This window comes from Myotis lucifugus, unplaced genomic scaffold (assembly GCF_000147115.1).
Source record: "Myotis lucifugus unplaced genomic scaffold, Myoluc2.0 scaffold_509, whole genome shotgun sequence".
Taxonomy (NCBI): Eukaryota; Metazoa; Chordata; class Mammalia; order Chiroptera; family Vespertilionidae; genus Myotis; species Myotis lucifugus.
The window spans coordinates 520,026-533,979 of NW_005871557.1; the positions used below are offsets into that span (position 1 = coordinate 520,026).

The 13,954-nt window shown below is 54.9% G+C and overlaps 3 protein-coding genes and 1 gene segment (V, D, J or C); all 4 read left to right on the forward strand.

Annotated features, from left to right (window-relative positions):
• LOC106694557 (immunoglobulin lambda-1 light chain-like) overlaps window positions 1-11,270 on the forward strand; it is a 33,354-nt gene extending 22,084 nt beyond the window's left edge. The window contains exons 3-5 of the mRNA XM_023745017.1: window positions 65-197; window positions 9,332-9,389; window positions 10,797-11,270. Coding sequence (XP_023600785.1) covers window positions 65-197; window positions 9,332-9,389; window positions 10,797-11,116 — 511 coding nt within the window. The 3' untranslated portion in view covers window positions 11,117-11,270. The remainder of the gene's footprint in view (window positions 1-64; window positions 198-9,331; window positions 9,390-10,796) is intronic.
• Window positions 1-13,954, forward strand: part of LOC111823484 (immunoglobulin lambda-1 light chain-like) — a 350,281-nt gene that overhangs the window by 315,580 nt on the left and 20,747 nt on the right. The window lies entirely within an intron of this gene.
• The window catches only part of LOC102434976, a 233,834-nt gene that overhangs the window by 205,991 nt on the left and 13,889 nt on the right, over window positions 1-13,954 (forward strand).
• The window catches only part of LOC102435897 (immunoglobulin lambda-1 light chain-like), a 40,785-nt gene that overhangs the window by 24,845 nt on the left and 1,986 nt on the right, over window positions 1-13,954 (forward strand). The gene's annotated exons all lie outside the window — the stretch shown is intronic.

Consider the following 13,954-nt stretch of genomic DNA (forward strand, 5'->3'; position numbering starts at 1 on the left):
GGGGAACAACATCGGGGGTAAAAATGTCCAGTGGTACCATTCAGAAGCCCGGCCATGCCCCCGTGCTGGTCATCTATGATGATAGCAAACGACCCTCAGGGATCCCTGACCGATTCTCAGGCACCAACTCGGGGAACACGGCCACCCTGACCATCAGCGGGGCCCAGGCCCAGGACGAGGCGGACTATTACTGTCAGGTGTGGGACAGTGGTAATGCTCACAGTGACACAGGCGGATGGGGAAGTGGGACAGAAACCTGCCCGCCGGGCCTGGTGCCCACGCTCACCCGCTGTCTGAGCAGCTGTAGGTCAGGGCCTCAGGGTCAGGAGTCCTCCTGGGCTCCCCTCCCCAGGCCTGGGGGACTCAGCAGCTTCTCAGAGCCCTTGAGCCTCTGTCTCGGGCTGAGAAGTGTCAGGTGGGGGCGAGTCTGAGTTTGGAGACTGTTGTCAGCACTGGTGGCTCCAGAGGTGCCCCCACCCGCTCGCTGAGCCCCGGGTTGTCTCAGTGCCTCTCCAGCTTCTGCTCCTCCCTCTCTCCTCTCAGAAGCCGTGAGAAGTTCCAGGAGGTGGAAGGAGAGTGCCCGGCTCCAAAAACCCAGTCACTGAGAGAGTCATATTTAAGGCGATATTTTTTGAAATTGAAATTAATACAATAGATATTCCATGAGCCCTGGCCGACTTGGCTCAGTGGATAGAGAGTCAGCCTGCGGACTGAAGGGCCCCGCATTCAGTTCCAGGTCAGGGCATGTGCCCGATTCGCGGGCTTGGTCCCCGGGAGGAGGCATGCAGGAGGCAGCCAATCAATGATTCTCTCTCATCATTGATGTTTCTCTCTCTCTCTCTCTCGTTCTCTCTCGCTCCCTTCCTCTCTGAAATCAATAAAAATATATTTTAAAATATATATTCCATGAAGAATAAACATCCAAACGTGAAGGAAAATCAGGATCCTTCCTAAACAGGCACCACTCGCCTCACTTGCCTCTCCCAACACCCGTTCCCAGTTCTAGGGGTGAGGTGGGTGCTGGGGTCCTGCATCCCCGCCCCTCTCCCCCAGCCCTCCCCCACCTCCACCCCTCCACCCCTCCAGGGCGCCTCCCGTGCTCTCCTGCCTGCCTTCCCCTTGGAGCTCCAGCCCTTTCTGGGTCCTTGCCTCCCTCTGCTGCTGGTCTCTGCTGCCCCCTCCTGGAATCTCTCCTTCCCAGCTGCACTTCGGGCAGCTGGACCTGGAGAGTTAGAGGTTCAAGCACTGACATTTCCCAAAGCCCCCAGTTCCAGGCTGGCCCCACCCCACGTCCAAAAAAGGTGCATACCTCCCAGGTCTCGCTGGCCCCAGAACATGGTCTTCACACCAGGTGGCTGTGTGTCTTAGGGAAGAAACTCGCCCTCTCTGTGCCAGTTTCTCATCAGCAGAAGCTGGAGGACCCCCACCAGGTGGGTGAGTCCCTGTTCTCTAGGGAACCAGCGGTATTCTCCCCCCATTTGCTGGAGGGGGCTGCACTCCCAGGGTCTCTCGAGGAGCCAGCATCTTCTCTGTCGCCTCCTGGGGACCCCTCAGAGGGACTCAGAGATTTCAGAACCGTTGTCATATCCCTAGATGGATCCTGTGACACCCTCTGCCCCAGACCCTCTCCCCGACCCCCACGGGAAAGACAATGACATTCTCAAGGTGAGGTGAGAGGGGCCAGTGGCTTGAGTTTGGGAATGGAGGGGCGCTGACAGCTGGGGAGACCTGGGCCGGGGAGAGGAGCCCACCGCCTCAGGCAGGGTCTGTGGGGCCTGTGGGATGGAGGATGAGCAGGAGGCTAGGGAGGGGGTGGGGAGCAGACCTGGGTGGGACAGAGCTGCAGCTGTACCCGCTGGGAAAGCCCAGGCCATCCCTCGAGGGTCCCCAGGGTCCAGCCAGACTCGGATTTCCGACCGCAGCCACCGCAGGAGGATGTGGTCTGTGGTGGTGTCTGCCCAGGGGTCATGGCAGGTGCTGGGGTGGGGGAGGGGGGCAGCTGGGGATGTTGCATTTAGGGACAGTCCCTTCTCCCCCCCAAGCTCCGGGGCTGTCCCCGGGGCAAGCACACCTTCTGGGCTCTGAGCAGTGGGTGATGGGAAGGGAACAATTCCAGTGGAACCCCTGGTCCCCAAGGTACCAGGAGCCCGAGGTCAGAGGCTGAAGAGAGCCAAGCACCAAAATGGGGAGGAGCCGCACTGGATCAGGGGGCCCCCTGGCGCCCACACCCTGTCACTGTTCGGTGCCTTGACCATCTCCCAGGCCAGGGGAGCGGGTGTTGTGCGGTCCAGCCCTGAGCTCTGGACCTCATCCCCCAGACGCTGCCTGAGCTGTGTTCGGGGAGTGGGAAGATCCAGCCTGGGGTTCCTTGAAAGCTGCTCTGATGAGTTTGGTCAAACCGTTAAGTCCTGATCACCATCAGCTTGACTTCTTCCTTCCTGCTCATTATTGCCCTTGTCAGGAGCAGTAGAAAGTCTGAGAGTTTTGACTACTTGCAGGCTGAAAAGCAAGCCTGCCGTAGATTCCCGGGTGCTGGCCGGAGACACGAGACTCCTGGGCCAGAGACCAAGGCCACTCTGTTGCTCATAGTTCATTACTTACGTACCTAGAGTATCAGTGTCATCAAGAATATTAGTTGAAATATCAGCGTCCTACATCAGTCCTCTGAGCACCCCCAAGATGCTGTAAAAAGGGCCAGGTGACAGCCGCACATCCAAGCTGGGGGACCCCAAATCTTTCATACCGGCCGGTAAGCACATGTTGCTCCAGAGAGACACACCCTCTCTACAAGCATCCTGGAAAAGATGGTCCAACACAAGGGCAATCGGTGCCTTTGCTCACGAGACGTGCAGATGCGAAGAGACCTTCAGACAGTGGTCTCCCAGCAACCGTTGTCCACACCAAGAAACTGAAGTCCCAGGCAATGTGTTACCGCTTCCCATGGAAACATCTGGGTTGATTTTCACCAAGGGCAGCAGGAGAGTTCATGAGTACCTGACTCAAAACATGGGCCAGGGACCTCCCAGGAAAGTCAAGGTTGTTGGGGGCTGGGGTCCCCTTTGTAGTTGCTGAAGCAGAAAACCAGGAGCCCTAGGGACTGCAGCTCCGGAGTTGAGCGGACGTATGAAGGATCCTGTGGCCCAAAGGCAACTGGAAAGCAAGCGGGTGGGTGCTGGGTGTGACAGGCAGGAACCTACCACCCGAGTTCTCCCAGACACCAGCAGTGTGAGCCTGCGGAGACCCACAAAGCACGCCCTGGAGCCGTGCGAGGGCCAGGCCTCCTGGCTGCGTGGCGCCCAGGAAGTAGGAAGCTGCTTGAACAGAAATGTCTCATCTTCGAAAGGGGAGGTCACCTGAGCTCAGAGGGAGCAGACCCCGTTGTCGGGGCTACACAGCAGCGTCACTCTCATCGTCACATTATGTGTTATGTTCCTGGGTTTTCAAACAAGCCCCGACCCCAAGCACCTGGGCAGCGCATCCCGCCTGCACCCTGCCCAGCACAGCCCACACCTGGGCTCCCCGGGGAGCAGAGCACAAGCCTTCCGGGTGGTGAGGGCTGGAAGTGCAGGGACAAGGTCACTGCTAGGTTCCAGCTCACCCTGCACCCTGGAGCTGCCTTGGATCCTGCATTCGTCTTCTTGGGCCTTCGTTTTCTCACCCGTAGAATGGGGACACTTGGCTCAAGGACACACTAGGACAGTGATGGCGAACCTATGAACTCATTTTTTTGGTTGATTTTTCTTTGTTAAATGGCATTTAAATATATAAAATAAATATCAAAAATATAAGTCTTTGTTTTACTATGGTTGCAAATATCAAAAAAAAATCTATATGGGACACGGCACCAGAGTTAAGTTAGGGTTTTTCAAAATGCTGACACGCCGAGCTCAAAAGGATCGCCATCACTGCGGAGCTGCTCTGAAGCCCAAGTAAGAGAGGTGGACGGGGAACCGGCATTGGTTCAACGCCTGCTCTGTGCTGGCGCTTAGCAGATGCATGATCCCATTCACCCTCGGGCCCTCCTGCTGCAGAGAGCTCTCCCCACTTCACAGACAAGGAAACTGAGGCCGGAGGTGACCTGGGTCTGGGTGGTTCCAACATCCCTGAGCTTGACGCTCCTCCTGGAGAGAGGGGGACGGATGATTCCCTACCGGGCCCTGGCCTAGCCCAGGAGCTGACCAAACTTACCAGGCTTGACCAGACCAGCCAAGGAAGGGCCGGGCTTGACTGGCAGGCGTGGAGTGTGCAGGGGCCCAGCCTGGGGGCCTGGTCAGAAGAGCAGCCCCAGGCCCACCGCAAGGAATTCAATTCCTCATCCACTGGGCACTTGGCTGCCCTCCAGGCCCGAGGTAGATGCTCCATAGCCCAGAGAGGCCCTTGGGGAACCAGAGAATGAGGGCAGGAGCAGGTGTGCCCCACCCAGCACCCCAGGGGCGGGGCCAGCAGGGGTGACTGTGGGAGATGGTTGAGCTCTGATTCCAACCACAGCAGAGCAGTTGGCAGATGCCACTCTAAGGAGGATCCCCCGGGGTAACCACCCCGGAGAGGACCCGCACGGGGGCCGGCACCGGAGAAGGCCCAGGCAGAAGATGGGGCCATTCGGGCCAGGGCACACGGGGATGGCCACTGCCAGTGAGGACCAGGGGCACCTGCCAACAGCACCCATTTCACAAATGTGGAAACTGAGGCCCAGAGGTGACCTAGGTCTGGATGGTTTCAACATTCATGAACTTGACGTTACTCCTGGAGTGAAGGGGGTCGATCAAGCCCTGCAGGACCCTTGGGAGCTCACGCTGAGGATCAGGCCGGAGGTGCCCTTGACCCTGAAGGCAGATGAGGCCCAGGACCTGCCAAGTGGGCCATGAGGACTCCGGGGAGTAGAGCCCTGGCCCCAAGCAGCGCTGGCCCCTGAGGCCGCTGGGCCTGCTGTGGGCACCCATGGCTGCTGCCCCTACCAGCAGCGCTTCGGAGCAGGGCCCAGGCCCCCAAGACCCGGTGGGAAGCAGCCCTCGGAGCCTGAAGGACAGGTAAGGAGCCCATGAGCCATGGGGGAGAGGTGGACGAAGGGAGGGTCGGTGGAGAGCGGGGGCCTGGGCAGACGCTGGCTGTATATAAAGAGTTGGCATTTTGTCCATTGTGGATTTATTAGCATTGATTTTTGTTTAGTGTTTTATTAAAATGTATTTATCTCGATGACTGAGGCTTTGGGCACCCCTTAAATTTCGCACCTAAGACTAGAGCCTCGTTCTCCTCACCCCAGTCCTCTGGGAGGCAGGGGCAGGATGTACCCATCATTTTAGGGGCAGGCCCTCCCTCTCAGGGTCCCCGTAAGGCCCTGGTGTCATCCCCGTCTTCCAGACAGGGATAGAGGCCCAGAGAGGGGGCCGAAGCCCCAGGACAGGAAGGAGTCCCAGGACTGGACGCTGTGACCTCGATTCCCGGTCAAGGGCACAGGCCTGGGTTGCGGGTTTGATCCCCAGGGCGGGGCGTGCAGGAGGCAGCGGATCAATGATTCTCTCTCATCATTGATGTTTCTATCTCTCTCTCCCTCTGCCTTTCTCTCTGACATCAATAGAAATATATTTTTTAAAACTCTCCTATGGCATTGGCCAGTGCATTGGAAATGACGGTAGCAGGGGTTGATGGGAGGAACCGGCTCTCTCATAGACTGTTCATGGGAGACTAAGATGGACAACCATTATATCGTCATAAAGGAAAGTGTATTTATTTATATTGTGTGGTTCCACTTCTAGGAACTCATCCTTTCGGGGTGGGGAATAATCAAAGATATAACCAAAGGTTTAACAAAAAATGATGAGCCCAGCATTGTTAATGATGAGAGAGAACCTAAACATCCCACAGAAAAGTGGGAATCATGACAGCATGGAGCATCCATCATGTGGAATTTTGCATAAAATTATGTTTCTGAAGCATCTTGAGTAATATGGCAAATTCCATTTTTAAAAGGATGTCTAGGGTGCCAGATATACAGAATGCTCCCAATTGGGCCTTTTATTATTATTATTATTATTATTGATTTCAGAGAGGAAGGGGGAGGGATAGAAACATCAATGATGAGAGAGAATCATTGATCGGCTGCCTCCTGCATGCCCCCCCCCCCCGGGATTGAACCCACAAACCAGGCATGTGCCCTTGACCAGAATCAAACCCAGGACCCTTCAGTCCCCAGGCCGATGCCCTATCCACTGAGCCAGGCCAGCCAGGGCGCAATTGGACTTTTTAATATGAGTGCATTTTCCAAGGCTTGTCAGAAAATGTAGAAAAAATGTCAGCGTATGTTTCTGGTCGGTGGGATTTTGCCTAATTTTAATGTTCGCTTCACAATGATCTGTAGTTATTAAATGTTCACAAGGAGATTTATTTCATTTTTAGCTCCTAAAATAATGTTAATACAAGAGTAACGTGTTGTTAAAAAAAGATTAAGCACAGAGGTCTATAGAGTGAAAATTGAGCGTTTCTGCTTACCATTTCTCCACATCTTGCCCTAAAACCCATTCGACAGCCACTGTCTATTTTGCCCATCTGCTGAGCAAAATGAGAATGTGTTTGCTTATTTGATCATGGATCAAACTTATTCTCTGTTCCTATTTTTATTGCCTGGTGTTATGTCTTTTGCGAATTTGCCGGCCATAATTTTACCTGTTGTTGTGGTTTTCCATTGAGTTGGTTGTGTGTTCTTATAGATCTATAGACACTCTTCCCGTATTTGAGATATCAGCCTCCTTGTTCAGTCTCTATGCTGGAAATACTCTCCCCTGAGTTGTTGTATGCCTCTGGTTAATGGGGTGTTTTGCCGTAAAGCCATTTTTAATTGTTATATGTCAGAGTGGTGTAACTTTTTCTTTATGGTTTCTGTGATCCGTGACAAGCATGGCAGTCATCTTTGTTTCAATATTATCAGATCGGGTTTCTATTTTATGCTGGTATTTTCCGTGTTTGGGGGGTTGTTCGCTTGTGTTTACTTCTGCTGGAGTTTATTTTGATGTCGGTGAGGACATAACCTTTTGTATTTTCCAAATGGGGAGCCGGTCGTCCCCTGTTTGTTGAATATAAACGCGCCTTCTATCAAACACCAACCCGTTGGTTTATCAGACTCTCCCTACGGTTCTAGTGATCTAATGATCCGATCCCATATCCATTGCACCTGTTTTAATTGTCGTAGCTGTACAGGATGTTTGGGGCCATGGTTATAATTTATTTTTTCAAAACAGCCATGCCTACTCTCTATCATCCTTCTCGCTGTTGGGTTTTAGAAACAATTCGCTCGTTTTCATAATCCGAGTTTGGTGCCTGTAATTTGGTGGACTGTGCAACGCCCAGCATTTCCCTCCAGGAACGAGGTCGGCCCCTACGCACTCACTCTGCTATGGTGTCTTCCAGCCCATTGCCTCACACTTTATCTCTGCAGACCTTGCCCATTTCCTGTTACGGTTATTCCTAAGGCTTTGAAAGACCATGTGGCTTGAAGCTGTAAAATGTCCCCCAACTCATGTCTCAAGTGGTCACTGCTTGTGTAGAAGGGAAAACGACTGATATTCGCACGTGGCCCTTGTATTGGGCCACTTCACTGAACTCAGATTAGGTCTAACAGTTCTTCATCTGACTCCGTGGGCTTTATTTTTTTTAAGTAGACTCTCTCCTCACCTGCAAAGAACCATGTTCTCTCTTTTTTCCTATTACTTGCACCTCCCCCCCCCCATCTCATTTCATTGGTGGGAATCTGTAGAATTCTTTTATGAAGAATTTGCCTTTAAGTATGAGGGTTGCTGTAAATGTGGGGAGATACACTGTATGGAGTTGAGGAAGTTTCCTTAGATAATCAACCTGCTTAGAAGCTGTGTGTTTTGCTTCCTTTAAGTCAGAAACAAGGGTGGCATTTATATTCATATTATATTAAATGTTGTTTCAAACAATCTTACGTGCGCATCTTACATGCACCCATGACCCAGTGACGCTGCTGCTCAGGTGGAAAATGCTGGCCCCAGGGCAACGGGTTCGCTTCCCCGTTAGATAAGCCACATGGGGAGGTGACATCAGATCAGGCCGAGCCTGAGGACTCTTGCCATCCTGACTCGTAGAGTGTGACTTGGGTGTTTGTGTTTATTTGTGTATCTTCATGGGCTTTTGTTTTCTGGTGGATGACTAACACAGAGGGTGATTCCATGAGGGGAACGGATTGTGGGGTGACTCCAGGCTTGGAGAGAAGCCTGCTGGATGCGGGGGGGGAGTGTGAGGAGAGTCTATGGGGCCTGTGGAGTCTGAGGTGCCTGCAGGGCGTTCCAGAAGAGTTCGTGAGGCCGAGCACCTGTGAACCTAAAGCCACAAAGAGAGGTCCGGGCTGGACATAGGGAAGGGAGACCCCTAGACAGTTGTTGGAGTGCACAGTGTGGGGGCAGAGGCAGAGAGAGAGGGAGAGTACAGGCAGAACGGGATTCTGGGGGGGTGGGGTCAACAGTCATGGGAGAGAGAAAGAGCGAGAGTGGGTGATGTCAGACACCAAGGGGAGGACAGTCACCAGAAAGAGGAACCTCTGGCAGAGATGTCCAGGGACTGAGGCCGGACCTCGGACTTGACCAGGATGAGGGTCTTGTTGGCTTTGACCTGAGAGGTTCCAGGAAAGATGGGGTGAGAGCCAGAGGGGTCCCAATCATGTCCCAGGACATGGAACAGTTGGGAGCCATTGTTGGACGAATGGACAGATAATGGATGGATGGATGGATGGATGGATGGATGGATGGATGGATGGATGGATGGATGGACAGATGGACTGATGGAAAGACAGTGGTCTGAGAGCTCAGAAAAGGCTTCATGAAAGAGGTGGAACTACACTGTGTCTCAATGTATGGAGACAAAGGGAAGGGAATCTCCACATGGAAGCACCATTAGTCAGGAATGACCCAGTGTCCACAGGCCCAGGGAGAGGTTCATTTGTCTGGAACATGGGAAACTGTGGGGAAGGAGCACTCAGAGGCCCCAGGAGGAGGCCAGGAGGAGGCCAGGAGGTCTGAGCTACACCACACAGCCCCTCGAGGGGACACGGCGCTCAGAGTCTTTGTCAGCACTGAGGATTGGGTGGTGACCAGGACAGTCTGGGGAGGAGGGAGAACACACTGGGTCACTCCAGGTGTGGGTGCCACCTGCCTTGGATGGGGGGCCGGGCATGGGGATGCTCCAGCCTCTGGGGGGGTGACTGCCCACCCGCCCTGCCCCAGAACACAGCTGCAGCCCTGCATCCGTCATGCCCGGCAGGTTCCTGTGCCAGACTGGCCCCCGGGGGCCAGGCCCCAGGTGCTGGTCCGGCGGGTTTTAGTCCGAGCCTCAGTCACCGTGGTATGTCTTCGGCGGCGGGACCCAGCTCACCGTCCTAGGTAAGTGGCTCTCAGCACCTTTTCCAACCCATCCCACTGCTCTGCTGTCTTGGGCAAGTCACTCCTCTCTCTGGGGGCTGCTTCCTTCTGCTCTCCCAGCCTTACAGACCGACCCCCACTTTCTCCGTGGGCTCTGGGGAAGGCAAGTTGGTCTTGGGGTAACCAGCAGGGAGGACCTCAATAACAGAATCCCAATAGCCCCCCAGACTCTGGGGGTAGGCCTAGGAAAGGGGGTCCTTCCTCTCCTCCAGGGCAGATGCCCTCAGGGGGGCCAAGGCTGGTTCTGACCAGGGTCAATGGGGCAGCCTTAGCGACAGTCCCAGTCCCAAGGGTTTGGGCTAAGGGCTCAATGCTCTCCGGCCTGGGAAACCCGCACAGGAGGCGGGGGCAAGGCTGGGACTGGGACCCAGCCTTCGGGGGCACCAAGGGCAGCCGGAGGGGAAGTCGTGGGGGGGCAGAGAGGAGGGTTGGGCTCACTCTGAAGCACTCAGAGCCTCTGTTGGGCTGCAAGGATGGGGGTCACAGAGACACGGTGAGATGGGCAAGCTGGCCCCTCAGGAGCCCAATCCTCTTAGGATGGAGGTCAGAAAGGAGTGGGTCCCATGGGGCAGAGACTCACTGACCCTGGAGCCCCATAATTCCTGGGACCCAGGTGTCCCATCAGCCCAAGGGTGTTAGGGTCAGGGCTGATGACTGGGGGACTCAGAGCCACCAGCGGCCGTGTCAGTCTGGGGTGGTCAGAGGTGCCGAGGGGGCTGCGGGGTCTCTGTGCTCCTTGTCGGGGGCATCAGTGCCATGAACGCAGCGAGATGAAAGGTCTTGGTGTCCGGGGACCAGGCACAGGGAGATGGGCAGAGCCAGAAGGGGCCCCCAGGCTTTGGCTGCAAGGACCCGGCCCTCACTGGAGAGCCAGGTGCCCCAGGGAGACAGGGGTCCCGGCCCCACTGTGTGCTGGCACAGGCTGGGCCTCTCCACACGCTGTTGGGGTCACCCTGGCCGGCTGGGTGCAGACCCCAGACCTCAGAGGAGGCCGGGGCTCCAGAAGCGTGAGTGAAGGGGGCCTGAGGCTGGGCTGAGGGCTCGGGAGGTGGGGGCAGAATGCACACTCAACTCAGGAGAGTAGGAGGAGGGAGCAGAGCTTGCCCCAGTAACACTCAGGGAAACTGAGGCTACGGATGGAGGAGCTTGACTAGGTCACATGGGAGAGATGACTTGGAAGAGCTTCTGGGAGGGTGCGGGCTGACTGCTGTGCAGGGAGAGAGTAGAAAGAGGGGACAGAAAAGGAAGGAAGGTCCCCAAGGGGAACAAACACACGGGCCCAGTCACAGAGGCCGTCCGTGGGGTGGGGGTGATCCCAACATCTGGGCTCTGCCTCTGCCTCTTACACCCCTTTCTCTGTCCACACAGGTCAGCCCAAGTCTGCACCCTCCGTGTCTCTGTTCCCACCATCCGCTGAGGAGCTCGCCAACAACAAGGCCACACTGGTGTGTCTCATGAGTGACTTCTACCCGGGCAGTGTGACGGTGGCCTGGAAGGCAAATGGCACCCCCGTCACCCAGGGCGTGGAGACCACCAAGCCCTCCAAGCAGAGCAACAACAAGTACGCGGCCAGCAGCTACCTGAGCGTGTCCAGCCAAGACTGGAAGTCCGCCAGCGCCTACAGCTGCCAGGTCACGCACGACGGGAAGACCGTGGAGAAGACAGTGGCCCCCTCAGAGTGCTCCTAGGACCTGAGTCCCCACTTCTGGCAACACTTCTCTGTCAGACACTCCCTTCCCCCGCTCCCCACTGTCTCCCTGCGGCTCCTGCCCTGGTCGCTCAGACTGGGCAGGTCGCCATCCCTCCCTGTTTCCCCTTCTCCTGAATAAACTGTCATTTCTCATCTGACATTTGGCATGTGTGTTCTGTGTGGGGGAGGCTCTCAAGGTGAAATAAAGGGAGGATGGTTATGACATGTAACTCCATCTACCCATCGTTCGCTCAACTACCCACCCAACCAACCAACCAGGCACCTGAATCAGCTCTGAGTGACCATGGAATGTGGTTCCCATTGTCGAAACTTCTCCTCTAGGACCAGCCCCTGGGATGCAGTCCTTGTCACCTGGAAAGGAACAAGGGCTGAGTGAGAGGGATCCAGGGGCCCTGAGGAGGGATCAGGGAGAAATGGTGAGGGTCCCAGGAGGGCACGGTGGGCTACAGATGGAAATATTGGGAAGGAAATCATGGAGCCAAGGCTGTGGTCATTGGCAACAGGCATTGAACTGCCCTGTTCATCATGGAGCCCAGTGGGAAAGCCATTGCCAGGTGAGCGGCTCATGGTTGGCCCATCAGCTCAGAGTCAGGGAAAGCTTGGAACAGTGCCTCCCATGGGGCGCTTGTCAAACTCTGCCAATGCACGTTAGCTACGGAAAGACACTGACTAGTCCTGCAGCAGAGAAGCAGTTTAATATCACGGAGCCTGACAATTCCCCGATCTCGTTCATTCCTCCTACCAAATCAGGGAGCCTGGGACACCCTTCAAAGCATGGTTACTGGTGCTGGGAACATGGGGTGAGGATGAGGCACAAGGAAACTCAGCTTATGTTATAATGGGCCTGAGTCAAGGTCAGGCTCAGGGTGACTCTAGCCGGGGGCATGGACCTCCATGATGAGGCCTCTCAACACCTGAAGTCAGATGAGGGTGAGATTCTCTATGGTTGGCTAAGGATGGAGCAGGTGATGTCAGCCTGCACCAGGAAGGTGTGAGAGAGCACGGGAGTTGACCTTGATGGATTAGAAAGGGCACAGTCCTGGGCACCAATTGGGCATCCTGTGATGTCCCAGGGAGGGCATATCAACTGGAATTCAGGAGCCGAGTAAGTGCAGGTCAGACCAGCTCAGAGCAGGCAGAGTGTGGCCTGTGGGCTACAGCAAGGTCAGGCCTCCCCGGGGACAGAGCACCCCCACCACTCCACCCCTGGACCCTTGCCCCTCACTCCCTGTGTCTCCACCCTGATTGCAGCTGGTGTCAGAGATACATTCACTCCAGGCCGCTGAGACGGGGAGACTGACTAATTTGTCAATTTTTTACATACGTGTTAGGAAAACTACTTTAGATATAATGGAATTTCAGCTTTATATGGACACCCCTGCACAGAATTAGTCCATTATATCCAGCTTTTAGTGTATTTACTTGGTTGTATCTTAGGTGTTGTTTGCATATGAGGACAGAATAAGGTCCCGCATTGTGATGTTGGGTCTGGAAGTGTCCCCCAAATCACTCCAGCTTTTCCATGCCAGGAAGTGGCTGAGGGGCTGAGCTGCTGGCCTCGGGGACACTCCCTCAGTCGGGATGCGGCCCAGCCTCCACGAGCTGCATCTGGGTGGGTCACTCCTCCTCATGTTCCTGCAAAATGGTTTTGGCATCAGAAGCTTCATGAAGTCCAGGTTGGACTTTAGCCAAATTGCCTCCCAGATGGTTCCCCCTTTGCACCAAAGGACCCCTATGGAATAGACCTCCTTTGAGGACATCCTCCCCTTGGCTGTCCAATGACGTGGTCCATCAGATAGGAAGGAATGCATCATGGGATATTCCAGATTCGCCCTCCTCCTCCTGTGGTGCTCCATGTGTTCATGAAAGGAGTCCCTCCAGCAGATCTGTCTCCACCAGGCAGTGTGTGTCACACGCTAGCACAGATGACGGAATGGGGAATTTCTCTTTGGTCCTCCAGTTTGCAGGACAGTGGTCTGGTCCCCACCGTCCTCCCGTGGTAACAGTGGCCACTGAGAGGCTTGGGGAACTCCAGCAGGTGAATGGATCTGCCGTGTGAAAGCACCACGGGTTCCTCAAGTGATGACAGCAATGTGGCTGCGAACGGTGGCCATTTGTCCATTGGGAGCCTCTTTGGGAGGCTTCTGTGGGTCCGGACATGACCCCAGGGGATGGATCTCTATGGTTCCTGGTGACAAGAAGCCAGCACGCTGTAGCTCCCCTGTTGCCTATCGCCCTAGGCCCGTGGTCGGCGAACTGCGGCTCCTGAGCCACATGCGGCTCTTTGGCCCCTTGAGTATGGCTCTTCCTAAGCCTTAGGAGTACCCTAATTAAGTTAATAACCATGTACCTACCTTTATAGTTTCACTTTTAAAAATATGGCTCTAAAGAAATTTCAATCGTTGTACTGTTGATATTTGGCTCTGTTGACTAATGAGTTTGCGGACCACTGCCCTAGGCCATGGCACCTCACTCACAGTGCAATCGATGCCCTCCTAGCTCATCCCAATCCCAGGAGACCGCAGTAGAAACAGCCTATCAGGCACCAAGTTCCTTTAGAGCAGTGGTTCTCAACCTTCTGGCCCTTTGAACATAGTTCCTCATGTTGTGACCAAACCATAAAATTATTTTCGTTGCTACTTCATAATGTTGCTAATGCTATGAATCGTAATGTAAATATCTGATATGCAGGATGGTCTTAGGCGACCCCTGTGAAAGGGTCCTTCGAAGGCCAAAGGGGTCCCGACCCACAGGTTGAGAACCGCTGCTTTGGAAGAATTGCTTCCAACAGTCCTGCTGCTGTACAAGTCGCTGT